This window comes from Geotrypetes seraphini, chromosome 7 (genome assembly GCF_902459505.1).
Source record: "Geotrypetes seraphini chromosome 7, aGeoSer1.1, whole genome shotgun sequence".
Lineage (NCBI taxonomy): Eukaryota > Metazoa > Chordata > Amphibia > Gymnophiona > Dermophiidae > Geotrypetes > Geotrypetes seraphini.
Genome location: NC_047090.1, coordinates 190,446,433 through 190,464,746, shown reverse-complemented (window position 1 = coordinate 190,464,746; position 18,314 = coordinate 190,446,433). Strand labels below are relative to the sequence as shown.

The following is an 18,314-nucleotide window of genomic DNA, read 5'->3' as shown; positions in this document are numbered from 1 at the left end:
CTTTTATATCTAATACATCATGTTCTAAATATATTTTTTCTCCCTCTCCCTCCCCCCACCCTTCTATTACTTTTCAATCATATATTACATATTATATATCATATTATATCATATTATGTATACATTATTTTCACTACCTCCCCTCTATGTGTGTCACTAAAAATTATTTATTATTTTTTTTTTTTTAATTTTATTTATTGAATTTTTCAATTTTTACAATAGTTGAAATTCAAGTGATATAATTAATTACTATATATCATTGTATCTATCATTAATACAACTTAATTTATAAACAGTATATATTATATATAATCAAAAGTTATACATCCCTCCCCTTTTTCCAATTAATGATTCTAAAAATTATACATGTCCCACTCTTTTTCTATATAAGTATTATAATTGTGCTAAGAAATCCAATCATTAGAATAATTAGTCAATGGTTGCCAAATTTTATTGAAATTATGAATGTTCCCGTGTTGTAATGCTATTACTTTTTCCATTTTGTATATATGACAGACAGAGTTCCACCAGAACGTATAATTTAATTTGGTATAGTCTTTCCAATTCTGAGTTATTTGTTGCATGGCGACTCCTGTCAATATTAATAGTAGTTTATTATTGTTTACTGAGATCGGACTCTGAGTTCTCATTGCAGTTCCAAATAATACAGTGTCATATGAGAGTCCTACATGATTTTCTAGTAATTTGTTAATTTGGGGCCAAATCATATTCCAAAAGGCATTTACACAGGGACAAAAAAAAATTAGATGATCTAACGTCCCTATTTCTATTTTACAATGCCAGCATCTATTGGATCTAGTATTATCTATCTTTTGCAAGCGCGTAGGGGTCCATAACACTCTATGTAATAAAAACATCCATGTTTGACTCATAGATGCTGACTTTGTAGATCTTAATCTCCAGGACCAAAATCGTGGCCATTGAGACGCAGATTACTAAAAATTATTAAAAAGAAGAAAAGAAGAAAAATTCTATTGTTTATTCATTGCAATATTTTGTCAATGGCCCCCATATTTTTATAAATTTAATATATGTCCCTCTTTGTATTGCTATTGCTCTTTCCATTTTGAATATATGACAAATTGTATTCCACCAAAATGTATAATTTAGGTTATTATAATTCTTCCAGTTATTGGTTATATGCTGAATGGCAACTCCTGTCCTGGGATAATTTCAGTATTGAAGTGGGAGAGAGTTCAAACAGTGAAAATGATGATTTTGCCTGTGGTGTGTTACCAAATGGGAATGTTACCAATTTATTTTCAAGGTTCTTTTTACAAAAAATTGAATAGTATTCTTACCAAATTTGTTTGGATGGGCAAAACTGCTAGAATTGCTTTAGTATCTCTACAAAAACCAATTGTGGAGGGAGGGGTAAATTTCCCAAATTTCTATAGGTATCATCAGGCTTATATTCTTCGTCAGGGTATGTACTGGATCCTGCCTGATCTCATGGAACATTATCCAGAGTGGTTAATTTTGGAATGGAAAATTATGTCCCTAATGCGTTTGTCTCATATATTGGACATTAAACTACCTAGTTATGCTAAGGATAATACCATTATTTTGGACACTTGGAAAACCCTGAGATGTATAAATAAGTTAACTGAAATTCCTATAGAACAGTCTTTGTGTCAATCCCTATGGCTAAACTCCAAGATACAAATAGGCAGGTCTAAAATTGCCTGGAAGGATTGGATGCAAGTAGGAATAAGAACATTAGAAGATGTTATTTTAAATGGAAATTTGCTTGATTTTTCACGGTTGCAACAATCTTCTGGTATTTCGAAATTTCAATTTTACAAATGGTTGCAATTCAAGCAGGCTATTCAAAAAGGGTTCCCTGCAATTCCTCTGTTTTCAGGCAGACATGCTAGGACATCAAGCCGTTAAGTGGTATAAATTAATATCTGAACTTATGAATAAAAAAACCCCAAAACGCTTTTAGAGATATTTGGAGCATCGAGATCAAGCAGTATATTTCTGTATCTCGATGGCCACGTATTTGGTCTTGGAGGTAGAGAGCTGCACGGGAACGGGGATGATGGGAATCCCGCGGGTTCCCCCTTTGGGTCACGGGGATCCCGTGGGGACGCCCCCTAGGGTCGCGGGGATCCCGTGGAGACGCCCCCTAGGGTCGCGGGGATCCCGTGGGGACGCCTCAGAGGGTCACGGGGTTCCTGCGGGGTTGGATCGCAGTGCACTCGAGCCGCGAGGGTAGTCTCCTTCTCCTTACCTGCCCTGTCGCAGCACACAGCCGAACGGAAATCTTCCCGATGTCAGCGCTGACGTCGGAGGGAGGGCTTAAGCAAAGCCCTCCCTTCCTCCGACGTCAGCGCTGACATCAGGAAGACTTCTGGTCGGCTGTGTGCGGCAGGGCAGGTAGGGAGAAGGCAATGGCATACGAAAGAGGGGGGAGGGGGCGGTCCGCCCCGGAGAATGTGCACAGCTGGTCAGGTCCCCCGATCGACCGACAACAGGCCCGGCCAACAAATCTCCCTGCCCTGTAGCCGCGAATCTAAATTACCTCTTACAGCAGCTTCACTACTCCAGCTGCTGTAAGAAGGTAATTTAGATTCGCGGCTACAGGACAGGGAGATTTGTCCGACCGGGCCTGTTCTGTTGTCGGTCGGGTGCAAAAGCGCCACAAAGGTGGAGGCAGGGAGGGAGGAAAGGTGGAGTGGAGAAGAAAAGACACTTAAGGGGGGAGAAGGCCGCTGAAAGCACTGGGGAAGACAAAGGGGTGGAAAAGAACACTGAAAGGACATGGGGTAAACGGGAGGAGGGGGGGAAGGACCCTGAAAGCACTGGGGAAGACAAAGGGGTGGAGAATGCCACTGAAATGACATGGGGAAGACAGAGGGGGGAGAAGGCCGCTGAAAGGACACGGGGAAGACAGAGGGGGGAGAAGGACGCTGAAAGGACATGGGGAAGGCAGAGGGGGGGAGAAGGATGCTGCCTGACAGGACATGGGGAAGATGGTGGGGGAGAAGGACACTGAAAGGAAATGGGGAAGAGGGAATGGGAAGAAGACGCTGGCAGGGAAGAAGACAGAGGTGCCAGACTATGGGGGGAGCGGAGGGAAAAAGATGGGTGCCAGACCAATTTGGGAGGGGGGAGAAAGGGAGAGGCACAGTAACAGAGCAAATGGAAGACACAGAGAGAAGAGAGGCAGTGGATGGAAGGAATTGAATGAGAACATGAAGAAAGCAGAAACCAGGCAATAAAGGTAGGAAAAAAATTCTTTTTTTTTTTTTTTTTGCTTAAGGATAAAGTAGTATATTAGTTGTGTTGATAAAAATTTATAAACATCAGAGGCTCTGGTAGAAACCCGTTTACAAAGTATGTATTCTTCCCAATTAATATTTCCAAATTAATAAAGTCTTTTTGCTTATTTTTAAATGTGTTTCTACCAGAGCCCTTAATTCATTAGCATAATTAAATGAAATAACTATTTCTGTAGTTTATAGGGACGGGCGGGGACGTAGGGGATTCCTCGCGGGGACGTAGGGGATTCCTCGCGTGGACAGAGGGGATTCCTCACGGGGACGGGTGGGACTTTGGCGGGGACGGGTGGGATTTCTGTCCCCGCGCAACTCTCTACTTGGAGGATGAGGTGTATAGCATCAGCATCTATGAAACAAACTTGGGTTTTTTTGTTACATCGTTCTTTCTGGACCCCAGTTAAATTGAATAAGTTAGATAATTCTAGATCTAAAAGGGGCTGGCACTGTCACCTTGACATAGGAACACTGTTTTATTGCCTGAAAATTCTGATGTTTTGGAGATCAATTTGGGGACATAATAATATTTTAGAATCAGAGATTCCTTTAACGTATGAAGTCGTAATTTGCGGTACCATCTTGCATATCAAAGATCCCCTAGACAAATATAAAAGATGTCTTTTTTTAATTATGACAAGTACAGCTATACAATTGATTACAAGGAACTGGAAAAACTAGGATCATCTCAACTTTACATTCTGGTGGGCTAGTTTATGTCTAAGCTATAAACATGAGAAAATGAATGCTGATTTGTTAGGGAATATTAAAAACTTTAAATTGACATCTTTTGGAGAATTATTATAACTAAGATTTTTGTTGTTAGAAAAATGCATATCCAGGGAGGGGGGGTGGTGGGAGGAATATAAGGTTATTTTAATTGATTATTTATACGGTTGGTAATAGGGGGGAAGGGTGATATTTTGAGGTTGATAAATAAGTTTGATTGATTATATATGTGTAATTTAGGTTCAAAATATGTATAATGTATTTCCGAAACTATAATAAAATTTTATAGTTACTTTAATGATAAAATTAGGTTGGGTGGGGGGAGGGTAATGATCTGTATGAATCTTCTAAAATTTTAAGTGATGTCTAAAGTGTTAAATGTTTAATCTATTCTGTTTCCACTTATTGAAAGTGTTTTAAAATGAATAAAGATTAAAAAAAAGATTGTCTAGTGATATTAATCATATTGATACAGGACGATTATCTCAGTAGTTAAAATGTTTCCTGTAGGCTTTAAACGTAAGAAGCAAACCAAATCCAGCAGCCCTGTGCATGCCGCTGGCAGCTCCTGCCAATCTTTCCCCTTCAGGACCGAAAGAGCTGCAAGCAACATGCATAAGGCTATGGTCCTGCAGCTGGTTTCAATTTGCTTGCCACCACAGATTTCAGGAGACAACATGGAGGAAATGGGAAGGTGGAAGGAAAGGGAAGGACGCAGCCCAGCAAGTAGCAGCAGGGATTTGGACACTGAGGCTACATCTCGTTGGGAGCCTCTTCCTTAAAGTAGGTCTCTCAGCATCTTTTTCTGCTTTATTCCGCACCATCCAAACAGAACAGTGTTTTACACACTGCTCAGAAGAAAAAATACATCAAAGCAGGCACTCAGAAAGCAGCTTCACTTTTAGGTGCCCTCTTATAAAGTTAAGCTCTGATTGTTTGTCATCAGTTTCTCTCAGCCGAGAGAGCTTACCCGGATCATAACAATGTGCGATTCCCAAAGGATCTCCAGGAATGTTGGCTTCAGCACAGAAAGACTGATGTTAGGCACTAGGAAGAAGAATAAACAGCTACACTTAGAAAATCTGAAATGCTGTGAAGTCTCACAATTAACATGGACTGCCCAGAAAACCAATAAGCAGCAGATGGAGAACAAAGAACCTTAAGGGCACCCTGCAGCCACAGAACGCTCCGAATATCAAATGCCAAAGCAATGACGCTCCTCCATTACACATAGCAACAATGCAATACTGGACTCTCCCGCCACACAGTTCTTTAACTGAGTCAGAGGAATTCCAAAATGAAAATACTTTCAACTGTGAAATGAAGAATAATTCAGAATGGAAGCAAGTTCAAAAATATTCAACTAGGGAGAGTTTCTAGACTGGTCTGATAGGAAAGTTTATCAGGTAAGACAATGCCTCCTTAAACCCGGGAATTTCTTTCCCCCAACTTTACTAGCAGGCCAGCAGACCAGAGATGCTAAAATGCTGGGCTAAGTTCAGCCCTTAATGAAAACATAGTGCTAGAAAAGCATACCATGGTACTGGTCGAGGCTGAATGGGAAATCTCCTCAGACTCTCATTTTAATTTTTAATTGTCAAACGCTTAGAATTTATGATTAGCGTTTTATCAAATTTTAATAAAACTTGAAACTTAATTCCACAGTCTTACCTGAAATCGTAGCGCTAACAAAGAACATGAAGAATTCAACCTGGTATGCTTGCATATTATGAGTAAGTTTATCCAACACTTTAAGAAGGAAAAGCCAATTTGGAGGGGGGAAAAGAACTTGGGGTAACCAGCAGTTAATGCCCCTATACAGATCGTTGGTGAAGCCCCACTTGGACAAGGTTCAGTTCTGGAGGATGCTTCTGGCCAAGGATATAAGATTTGAAGTGGTCCAGAGGAAAGCGATGAAAACAGTAGGGGGAGACTGCGCCAAAAAAAAATACAAGAAGAGAGCGGAGAACCTCAGCATATATATTCTGGAGGAGAGGAGAGACAGGGGTGATATGCTACAGACAGGTATTAATATAGGGTCAAATCTTTCCAGAGGCCTTTGAAGTTGAGGGGTGGAAGAGTTAGGAGGAATGTTAGGAAATTCTTTTTCACGGAGAGGGTGATGGATGTCTGGAAGGTAGTGGAGAGGAAACGGTGACGGAATTTTAAAAAGCGTGGGATGAACAAAGAGGATCTATAACTAGAATATGAATGGGCAAACTTTCATGGTCTGAATCCCGTAAAGGAGATGGTTTGGGAAGGCTGGAGTGAACTTCAATGGCAAATCCAGTAGTTGGAACCTAAGCACAGTAATGGATAGACTTCTAAGGAAGTAACAAAGAAAAAAAAATACTATTCAATCATGAAATTGTAATGCACGTAGTTACAGGGCAGACTGGCTTGACCTTTCAAGGTCTTTGTTACTATGTTATGTAACATGCTGCCCCTGCTCCATTCCAAAATCTTCTTCATGAAGTAAACCCCCTCCCAGCTGATACTCAGCAGTAACTGGGTCAGGAATTTTTTATCCAAGAGAACACAAGCTGCTTGGTATGTCACCATCATCCGTGAGACAGAAATACTGAATATTCTATGACTACATGGTTACCTTAAGGGGTAAAACACACAGAACTACATTGTTTCTCTGTCTCCATCTGCTGTTCGATAGACATAACCCAAATGTTCTACAATACAATACAATACCGTATCTGACATACCACAGTTCTGTACAAGGAATCAGTACGGTTTACAGTAAGAGTTAGATCAAGTTATGTGTTTAAGAATAATCTATTAAAGTTCAAAGAAGTCTCTCTTGCCATATACAACCAAGAATGCAAAGAACTAATCAATGATATTTAAACACTGGGGATATCTCTGATGATTTTTTACAGCATAGCAGCACTCCTCACTGAATTCACCCTGTGTATATCAAAGCTTTGGGGCTCTTAATTAGGTACGATGACCTGGGATATGTGTCCCTGATTGGTTTTTAGATCTACTGATGTCAAGGGGGAGGTGTATAATAAGCTTGCAAGGAACACCGCGGCCATATTTAATTGTCAAAATGGTTGCGTGATAAATAGAACGGTGGAATACAACAGGCTGGTATGTTTGAAATATTTATGGAATTTTAACTTTTGTATGTACATTATGATGAAGTATGTTTGCTGTTTGATTCAGTTGCAGCACTAGAATGCGAAACGCGTTGGTGGGGAACAGGGCGACCATACAGCTGAACAAAAGCTAAGTTCATTTATGAATGTTAAAGACTGGAAAGTTAAAATGATAACATGAAGTTCAATAATATGAAAAGTATTATGAAAGATATAACGGATATAATAAATTAGATAAAATTAGAAGCTAATGGTTGATATATAATAAAGAATTGCAAAAAGCTTTGATATACACAGGGTGAATTCAGTGAGGAGTGCTGCTACGCTGATAAAAAATCATCAGAGATATCCCCAGTGTTTAAATATCATCAATTAGTTCTTTGCATTCTTGGTTGTATATGGCAAGAGAGACTTCTTTGAACTTTAATGGATTGCTTGCCATTTAGCCCATTTAATAGCTTAAGAATAATCTAAGCATTCAGGTACAATATGTCCCTGTCCCATACAGATTACAAAGTGAGTCCCTGAGGCAATGGAAGATAATGACAAAGAATATCAGTGGTAGAGGTGAAAATTAAATCCTGGCTTCTCTGGTTCTCAGTCCATTGCCACTTGCTCTCCCCAGACAGTGCAGACAAAAAAGAAACTGACAAAAGGATCTGCTGCTACCAAACTAACATGTTCCTTTTAGCAGGAGAAGCTGAGGTGCTACAGCCCTATGACAAATGCAGTGAACATGCATCGCTCCTTCCATCAGCACCTTGAACTTTCCCCACAGGTTCTAGATCAAACTGCAAAGGCAACCATAAGAATGTCTCCTTTCTAGGACCTCCCAGCTTACGATTTGGATTGCTGTGATCCTCAATGTTCCAGAGCGTGTTAGGAGTCTCCTTTAAGTACGGACTACAGGTGACTTCTCCCTGTTCCCAGCCCCTATGTATAAGCAGGAACATCTGTCAGCACAATACCAAAACAACAATGCGTTCATGGAGTTGGGGAAAGAGTTAAAAAGGGAAACAGACAGACACTAACCAACAAGAAAAGAAAGCACCGACATTCACAGGCAATACTAGGAAGTTACCATTTTGGAAGTGTCTTTCCAGAAGACCCCAGCACACAGCCTGTGGCCAGATGGATCAGGCGAATTTTACTAAGCAGAACTTTGATAAGATCTCCAGATTTTCTGTTCACCACCTCTATCCGCCAGAAATCATTCATGTCTCCTGTCCCATTCTGCAGTGGTGGAAAAGGGTGGGAAGGGACAACAATCTCTTACCAAATCAAGTTTGCACTTGAGCAAGCAAACAAATCCTGCAGCTAAATGGTGCTAGCACTCCTGAGTAATCTCAGAAATTGGGCTGAGGTGCCAGTGGTAGCCAAGAGGGACCTCAGACAACCAGAGTGGTCAACTATTAAGTGATAGAGATAATGATGCAATCTGAATCAGCTCCAGTGCCACCTGGTGGCCATAAATAAGTATAAAATTGGCAAAGGGGCAGCTTTACCCACTCTTACTCCCTGAGTGGGAGATAGAAAGTAGAGAATGACACGGGGAAAAAATCTGTCCCCGTCACCGTCATCCCTTTCACCGCCCCGTCACCGCCACTGCCATCCCATTCACCGCCCCGTCACCGTCCCCGCTGCATCCATATAAGCCTTAGTACTGTAATATTTAGCTTATTCCTTTCTTATAAATCAAAGTTCCTGCTGCTGAACTAGAGAAAGAGATGTTCAGCTGGCAGGGCTTTGTTTATAAATTTTTATCAACTCAACTAATATACTATTTTATCCTAAAGCAAAAAATAAATAAATAAATATAATTTTTTTTTTCTACCTTTGTTGTCTGGTTTCTGCTTTCCACATCTTCTCATTGAATTCCTTCCATCCACTGTGTGTCTTCTCTCTGCGTCTTCCATTTGCTGTTACTGTGCCTCTCCCTTAACCCCCCCCCCCCCAATTGGTCTAGCACCCATCTTCTTCCCTCCGCTCCCGCATAGTCTGGCATCTGTCTTCTTCCCACTCTGTCTTCCACATTTCCCTTCGGGGTCTGTTCCTCTCCACCCTCCTTCAATGTCTGTTCTATTCCTTTCCACCACCACCCTTCCCTCCATCCTTTACCATCTGTTCCTTTCTACTACCCTTCAGCTCCTCTCGCGTGGCCTATCTACCTTCCTTCCTCTTATTTGCATGGCACATTACAATGTAATTTGTGCAAGCCACTGGAGCCTGCAAGCTCGGTCCCTGTCCCATCCCCACAAACCATCTCGCTTCTGTGCTCCTATTTTCTTCATTTCTAATATCTCCCCTATGTATCTGTCATTGCCCCCCCTGTGTCCATATACCATCCCCATGGCATGTCCCCTTTATGTCTCTGTCCCTATGCCCCATGCACATAATTTCCCCTCTTTCTGTTACCTTCCTGTGCCCAGATTTCCCCTATCTTCCTCTTCCATACCAGTGTGTCTCTTCTTTTCAACCCCATCTAGCTTTTTTCCCTCTTTCTTCCCCCCCCCCCCCCTGCTTCTAGCATCTGGCTCACCTGCCAGTCCTTCCCTTTCTTTCCTGCTGTGGGTTTTTCTTTCCGACTTCATCCCCTTGGCCCAGAATCCTTTTCCCTTTCACTCCCTCCTTCCAATTTGAGCCTGGAACACTAGCGATCGCACGGTCCCCGCAGCCACTACCTGCCTGCCCAATCGATCCTAGTGTTTAGCCAGCTCTCTCCCTTCTCCTCACCTTAGTTTATAGGTTTTCTTTTTCGGCGACCTGCACGCTTTCCCAAAGAGCCGCACACGCGCGGCTGCTCAGTGTTCAATCTTCTGCTCTGCTGCAACTTCCTGTTTCCGGTTGCGTCAGAGCAGAAGATGAAACTGAGCAGCAGCGGGTGCGCGGCTCTCTGATAGCGTGCGGGTCGCCGAAAAAGAAAATCTACAAACTAAGGTGAGGAGAAGGGAGAGAGCTGGCTAAACACTAGAATCGATTGGGCAGGCGGGTGTGAGCTGCGGGGACCGCGCGATCCTTCATGCCTCACTGCGGGGACAAAACCATTCACCGCCCCGCGGGCGGTGAATGGCCTTGTCCCCGTCGCCGCAGCGACTGCTAGTTTTCTTCCCCGTTTTCGGCGGGTGACCCGCGGCTAAAATGCGGTGGCCGCGGGTAAACCGCCACCGTGTCATTCTCTAATAGAAAGCTCTTGATGGCCAATCAGGTTGAATGTTCTTAAAGGAAATTTCTGAGATTTATTTGTATATACAGACTTTAATCTGTGGTCAACTTTCCTGAAACCTAATGCACTAGTATCCCTCTTGGCCTGGAGTTTAATATATCTACTCCATAAAGGAAGGCAGATATTGGCAGGCAAGAGCAGAAAGCTCCAATGAGGAGGTGAGAGACTCAGGCTTACTATAGCAGTCACATGGTACAGGGACAGTTTGTCAAACATCTTAATTTATCCTAAGTTACTCATCAGTACCATTCTTCCCTTAAGCCAGACATGTCAAACTCTGGCCCGCCAGGCATTTTAAATTTTATAGTAAATCTGGCCCGCTGGCACGAACCACTGCTGCTCTTCACTCACGTCTGCCTTCACCTGGTCTCCTCTTCAAAGCAGCCTGCTGAGGATCGCCGGCTGGTTGTAGCGAACCTCACAGGCCGCTGTCCACCTTGGTAGCATGTTCCCTCTGCTGCAATCCCGTACGTCAGAGGAGGGGCGGGATCGCGTCAGAGGGAACGTGCTACGAGGTGAACAGCAGCTTGCAAGGTTCGCTACAGCCGGTCGGCGATCCTCAGCAGGCTGTTTTGAGGAGGAGACCAGGTGAAGGCAGATGCGAGTGAAGAGCAGCAGCGGCAGCAGAAGTTTGTGCCGGTGGGCCATAGGTGACCAGGAAGCCGGGATGGAGGGAGGGTAGGAATGGTGGGTCAAATCTGAAGGTGAGACTGGGAAGAAGAAGAGGGGAAAACATACAGGCCTTCGGGACAGGGGCGGGCCCTGGTGTAGAAGTACCCGGCGGGAGAGAAGAAAGGGTCAAGATGTGCACATGCCTGACTGAGTGGAGGGTGGGGTGGGGAAGAAATAAAACAGAGGAGGGGGAGAGAGGGAAGGAACAGAAAGAGAGAGAAGTTGGACAAGGAATGATGTGGAGGGGCTATAGAGATACTGGACAAGAGGGTAGTTGGGAAGAGAAATGGAGAGATGGTGGACCCTGGGATGGTAGGGAAGGAGGGAGAGATGCTGGATGAAAGGGTAGTTGAGAAAAGGACAGATGGTGGATCTTGAGATGGTAGGGTCCATCGCTGCAGCTGGACACGAAAAAAGGAAAGATGCCAGACCTCTGGGGGAGGGAAGGGAAATGGAAGGGGGGACAGAGATGGAAGATGGATAGTTAGCATGGAGAAAGAAGAAAATGACAAATGGGCAGGAGACCCTGGCAAGCGAGTTATCAGAAGACACCCACAGCCTGGGACCAACAAAAGGTAGAAAAAATAATTTTATTTTCTGTTTTGTGATTACAATATTCATTTTGTTTACACCACAGAGCTGGTGTGGGATTGGAGACGTTGTAACCCTATACTTCTACTAAGACTAAGCCTTAGTCACTTAGGGGTCCTTTTATTAAGGTGCACATTTAGTGCACGCTAAATCTGTTAGCGTACCTTAAAGGACCCCTAATTATCTTAATTAAAAATTTGGCCATGGGAAGTAAATGGGCTTTTTCTACTTAAAGCTCTGCACTACTCCTCTGGTGAAGAGAATTATAGCACACTTACTTTCCTTTCCTTTTTGACATACCACCTTTCCTCCACGGATATCGAAGCAGTTTACAAAACATCAAATAGTAATCAGGTACTCTAGAATATAAGAATAGCCATACTGGCTTAGACCAATCGTCCATCTAGCTCAGTATCCTGTTTCCACAGCATTTAAAAGTTTTGCCCCCCAACATTTCATCTCTGAAATGTTCACCCCAGGACGTTTTGCCCATCCACATTTTGCTCCTTGGTATTTTTCGACCCCACACTTTTTGTCCCTGGAATTTTACCCCCAGGTATATTTCACCCCTGCACTTTTCACCCCTGATACTTTTCATCCCCACACTTTTTGCCCCCAGCCATTCGTTATGTTTCAAAATGGGTTTTTTTTAATACGTGACAGGGTTAACTAATAGCTCTGGTAGAGACATACACTGTGACCTGCAGTCAGAGCCAAATTAAAGCATAGGTAAAGTAGACATGTACCTCAGGCCCAAAAGAGTAGGGAAGCCTTGTCAGATATGCTCACAATTCAGGAGGCTAGGATTGCCAATGGTCTGGACTTTTTCAAGATTCTAAAAAGTTGTAGATTACTTGTTTCAATGCCAGAAGGATGGATGTGTGTGGATATTTTCCATTACAACTCCCCCTTTTTCCAATACAGAGACTGTAGTAGACTACAGCCAAAGGGACGGCCGCTCTAGTCACAGAAAGGAGGGGCTGAGCTGCAAAGTCTGTGAAAAAGCAGATCTCTGCACAGGGTCTTTGAAGAGAATCAGTAAAATATGAACATGCCATCATCTAAAAACTTATATAAAAAATTAGAAAAAGAAATCAAAATATTAGAAGCTAAATTGATAAATAAATGGGAAAATGAGATATTGCAAGCTCTGTTGAAAGCAAAAGGTAAATATAATGAATTAACTTCAAAAATGATAAGAAAGGATTTGTTTTCCAAACAAGCAGTGTATTATGGAAATTCTAATAAAGCGGGGAGATTATTGGCAAATTATCTTAAAGCAAAAAAAAGGAAAACTAATGTTAATGGGATAAAAGATGATAATGGTACAATAACAAATCAAACAAATATAATTTTAAAACAATTTCTAAAATTTTATAAAGATCTGTACTCTTCCGAGCCTTATTTGGAGAGACAAAAAGATGGTAAAAATTTTTTAGATTTAATTAATGGACCTAAAGTTCCTGATCATATAAAACGGAGTTTAGATGAACCTATATCATTAAAAGAATTAGAAACAGCATTGAGATCTCTTAGAGTTGGATCCGCTCCAGGTGGTGATGGTTATACAGTAGAATTTTATAAAACATTTCAAAATATCCTTTCCCCACATTTACTAAATTTATATCAAACACAACTTATAAAAGGTGATATTAAAGGTACTATGGCTGAATCAATAATAATTGTTCTGCCTAAGCCAAATAAAGATCCTACTTTGGTTTCGAACTACAGGCCTATATCTTTAATAAATGTGGATAACAAACTTTTGGCGAAAATTTTGGCTTTGAGATTAGCCAAAGCTCTCCCACATATTATAGATATGCATCAGACAGGTTTCGTTGCTAAAAGACATTCCTCTAATAACTCTAGATTATTGTTTCATATGTTAAATTTATCAAAAAAAATAGATCAACCGACTTTTACAGTTTCATTGGATGCAGAAAAAGCGTTTGATAGGGTAGAATGGAATTTTATGTATCAAGCTTTAGAATGGTTTGGTATAGGTTCTGGATTTATACAAATGGTAAAAACATTGTATAGCTTCCCGATTGCAAGATTAAATATTAATAATATGATATCTGATGGATTTCAATTGCGGAGGGGAGTTAGACAGGGTTGTCCTTTATCTCCTTTGTTATTTGATGTTATATTAGAACCCTTATTGTTAGCAATACAACAAACGGGGGAGATACAGGGTATTCCATATTCAGATATGGAATATAAAATTTCGGCTTATGCTGATGATATTTTGCTTTATTTGAAAAATCCAGAATCTACCTTATCTTCTTTATTGGAATTAATTGATAAGTTTGGTAAATTTTCAGGTTATAAAATTAATTGGAATAAATCTGAAATTATACCCTTAAATGTTCATTGTGTAAAAGGACTATTTAAAGATTTTCCGTTCATATGGAAGGAAGAAGGATTTAAATATCTTGGCATTCAAGTTAAAAATACAATTGAAGATACTGTAAAAGAAAATGAAAAATTTGTATTAAAAAAAGTTACGGAGTTGTGTGAGCAATGGAACCCTTTACATATTTCTTGGTGGGGGAGAGTTCAAACTATTAAAATGATGATCTTGCCTGTAGTTTGCTACCAAATGAGTATGATACCTATTTATTTTCAGGGGTCCTTTTATAAAAAGATTAATAGCATTTTAACGAAATTTCTTTGGCTTGGTAGAACACCTAGAATAGCTTTAGTAACTTTGCAAAAATCAATTAAGGAGGGAGGGGTAAATTTTCCAAATTTTTATAGGTACCATCAAGCCTATATTCTACGTCAGGGTATGTATTGGATCCTCCCAGAACTTATAGATAATGCACCAGATTGGTTATATTTGGAATGGCGCCTTATGTTTCCCCTAAATTTAGTTCACCTTCCAAGTATTAACATACCTAGAAGATACAGAGAAAACAAAATATTAATGGATACTTGGAAAACGTTGAGATTTATTAGTAAATTAACACCTATCCCAATAAACAAATCAACTAATCAATCTCTATGGATAAACTCCAAGATCAAAATTGGCGGAGCTCAAATCCTTTGGAAGAACTGGATTATTGCAGGCATTAGATCTTTAGATGACGTTATTTCAGAAGGTAAACTGCTGGATTTTTCACAATTGCAACATAGATTTGGTCTTAGTAAAACACAAAGTTTTAAATGGTTGCAATTGAAGCAGGCCATTCAGGTTGGGTTCCCTGAATGGAAAACATTGAATAATCAATATAGTTTAAAGTTCTTATGTTTTCAAGCAGACTTCCTAGGAAATCAAGCCGCATTGTGGTATAAATTAATATCTGGATATTTGAATAAAAAACCAAAAAATGGTCTAAGAGATATTTGGAGCATTGAGATTAAGCATCAAATTAATGCATCTCAATGGCCACTAATTTGGTCTTGGAGAATGAGATGTACAGTGTCAGCATCTATGAGACAAACTTGGTTCTTTTTATTACATAGAGCTTTTTGGACCCCTACACGTTTGCAAAAATTAGACAGTTCTAAGTCCAATAAATGCTGGCACTGTAATCTGGAACCAGGGACGTTAGACCACTTACTGTATCATTGTCCCTATATTAAAAGTTTTTGGAATTCAATTTGGCCACAAATTAATAAATTGATGGAAAATCACATAGCAATATCATATGATACGGTATTATTTGGAATGATGAGGAAAAAAAGTCAAATTTCACCAGAAAATAACAAGCTTTTATTAATTATGACAGGGGTTGCCATTCAGCATATAACTAATAATTGGAAGAATTATAATAACCTAAATTATACATTTTGGTGGAATACAATATGTCATATATTTAAAATGGAAAGAATGATAGCAATACAAAGAGGGACATATACTAAATTTATAAAAATATGGGGGCCATTGACAAAATACTGCAATGAATAAATAGTAGGATTTCTCTTCAACCGTATTTTGATTTTTGGAATAAGAGAATCTCTATCTGCTGGCACAAAGCAAAGAGTGGATTGCTGACAGAACATTTTCCACTGTACCATCCTTGTTCAAGCAACTTTACACAATCCACACAGTCCACAGCAGCCTCATTGTTCCAGTGGTGTATGCCTTGTTGCCGAACAAGACCCCTGAAGAGCATGCAGTCTGGATTATATACCGTGTCATCTCTCCAAAATTGATAATCAAAGTGAAAGTATTGTAGTCAGATTGAAGACTCATCTGACATCCTGGAGAGAGGATAACAATTTTTTTTCCTTAGAACAATTTTCTAAGAACTGTTGAAATAACAATGTTTTCATAGATTAACAGAAAATCTGGAAGGAGAGAAAAGTTCTAGCCAGAAAAACTGATAAAGATTTGATAATGAATTCCCTAACACTGAGAAGACAGGTTGCTTCTTATACTTATCACCGTGAATTTGGTGGAAAGTTCAGAATGAAGGACTGAAGGTGCAATACCTTGGCGACCACTAATTTGCCTGTTAGATCCGCATGATCTTGCCTTTCTCCCACCAGAGAATGTGCAATCATTCAAAGAGCTCTGGAAAATCCCAACTTTCCTCAAGAAGCACTACCCATTGCAAATTAGTTGAAAGACACCTATAATCATTCGAATGAATCGCAGAGGACATCAAGCACTACCATTTCCAATTCAACTTTGGAACGTGTATCAATGAATGTTGAACAATCAACATCAAATGAACAATGATGTCAAAGGATGGCACCACAGCTTTCAAGAAATGTGTGGTATCCTTTTTCCAAACATTTACTTGCTCATCAACTGCCTGAAACATCAGCAAGGACTCCAAAACTTCAAAATCACTCAAATCATAGCTGGAAATCCCACCAATGCCAGGAACAAGAAATTTGCTGCAATTTCAACAAGGATCAAATGTACTATACATAATTTGAACAATCAATATTTGATTGACTGGCACAAAAATCACAAGCCCCAACTAGAATTTAAAATTTTAGGCAATACCTCCGATAGTTGCCCAAAATTTTGAATTCTAGTTGGGGCTTGTTGTGATTTTTGTGCTTGTCTTGTTTTGACCTTTTATTTAATTGTTTTGTTTTTACTATGCATATTATTTTTACTATTGTGAATTCTTCATTGTCAATTTTGGACTTTTTGATGAAAATTAAAATTTTACTCTATAGCTTTAAAAAACTGGGTCAGAAAATACTATAAAATAGCAAAAAATGTAACATGCGCAGGATGAAAAAGTCATGTAGCATAAAAATTTACCGGGGTGAAACACTAAACCTTTGGGCCCAAAGCACGTGACTAGTTTGCCTATGCCTTAATCCAGCTCTAACTGCAGGCCACAGAGCATAATGAAGAGGCAAAAATTGTGGGGACAAAAAGTTAACTAGGAACAAAACATCCTGGAGGTGAAAGGTGTGGGGGCGAATATTCCGGTGGCAAAATGTACCTGTTTGGGGCGAAGTTCCAGGGGCAAAAAGTGTGGAGGTGAAGAGCACTCAGGGGTGAAATGTGGAGGGGTGAATATTCCAGGGGTGAAACTTCCACAAACTGATAGGACTGAAGGTAGCACAGTTAGACTGTGCGCTCCGGGACAGATAGGGAAAATACTATTGAGGGGAAGCCACTACATGCCCTGGGATCTGTAGCACTGAATGTTGCTACTATTTAGGTTTTGGCCACTGTGGAAATCCCGGAGGGCTCATAATCTAACTATGGTACCTTTAGTCCTACCTGATCAGCCTAATACCTGAGAGTTATGCCGGTCAACCAGAGGACAGAGACAGGAAAAACATTTGTATACACTGCCCTATAAGGGCACCATGCAGTTGAAGCCCTACAGTATTTCAATAACAAAGTGACTGATGTGTTTCCACTATCCTCCCAAAAAACCAAAAACAACAACAACAAAAAAAATTTAGCCCACCTTTTTTTTTGCAGCCTTAAATGAAAAAAAACCCACAACATTTATTAAGAAGAACACAAGACGGGGTGTGGCTTGGAGCGCGCAAAACATGGACGTGTGATTGCGGCGCTCCGATCACCCAGGCAGCAATATAAAGATTAAAAGTACTTTGCATAAATTTTGTTATTGGTGGTTCGAGTGTCATGCGGAGATGGCCAGTACGAGGCAAGGGAAGTTAGATGCGGCTTTCGTGGCATCCGGCTCGGCAAAGCGTGTAAAACACGATCATGTGATGCCCTCAAAAACTCCTCTTCCAGAGGATGAGGAAATAGAAAAAAAAGATATTATGGCTGAGCTTAAGAAGATATCAATGCTGATTCAAAAAAACGCTAAAAGCGTACAAGAGGTGAAGGAGGAAGTTTTAAACACAAATAGGCAGCTGGAGTTAGTTAACCAGAGAATGACCGTTTTAGAACACAGAGTGGAGCAGTTAGAAATAACTGCAGCTCAGTCTAAGGATGACACAAAAATTATAAAAGATCTACAAAAGCAGCTGGTGGACTATGAAAACCGCGGAAGAAGGAAGAATGTAAAGATCATTGGGCTGGCTGAAAATTTGGAAGGGGGAAATCCAATTCAGTTTCTGGAAAATTTACTGCCAAAATTATTACAGCTGAATTCTAAGTACCCCATTGAGATTGAACGAGCACAAAGAATTCCAAATCAACGGTCTGCTAACAACTCAAAGCCCAGACCTCTTATTTTTAAACTACTAAGGTTTCAGCAAGCCTTTGAGATACTAAGTTTGGCA

The 18,314-nt window shown here is 40.5% G+C and overlaps 1 protein-coding gene across 1 annotated transcript in view; it reads right to left on the bottom strand.

Moving 5' to 3' along the window:
- POMT2 (protein O-mannosyltransferase 2) overlaps positions 1-18,314 on the bottom strand; it is a 174,102-nt gene that overhangs the window by 54,036 nt on the left and 101,752 nt on the right. The window contains exons 13-15 of the mRNA XM_033951284.1: positions 8,226-8,377; positions 7,986-8,077; positions 5,002-5,078 (exon numbers count right to left, since the gene is read on the bottom strand). Coding sequence (XP_033807175.1) covers positions 5,002-5,078; positions 7,986-8,077; positions 8,226-8,377 — 321 coding nt within the window. The remainder of the gene's footprint in view (positions 1-5,001; positions 5,079-7,985; positions 8,078-8,225; positions 8,378-18,314) is intronic.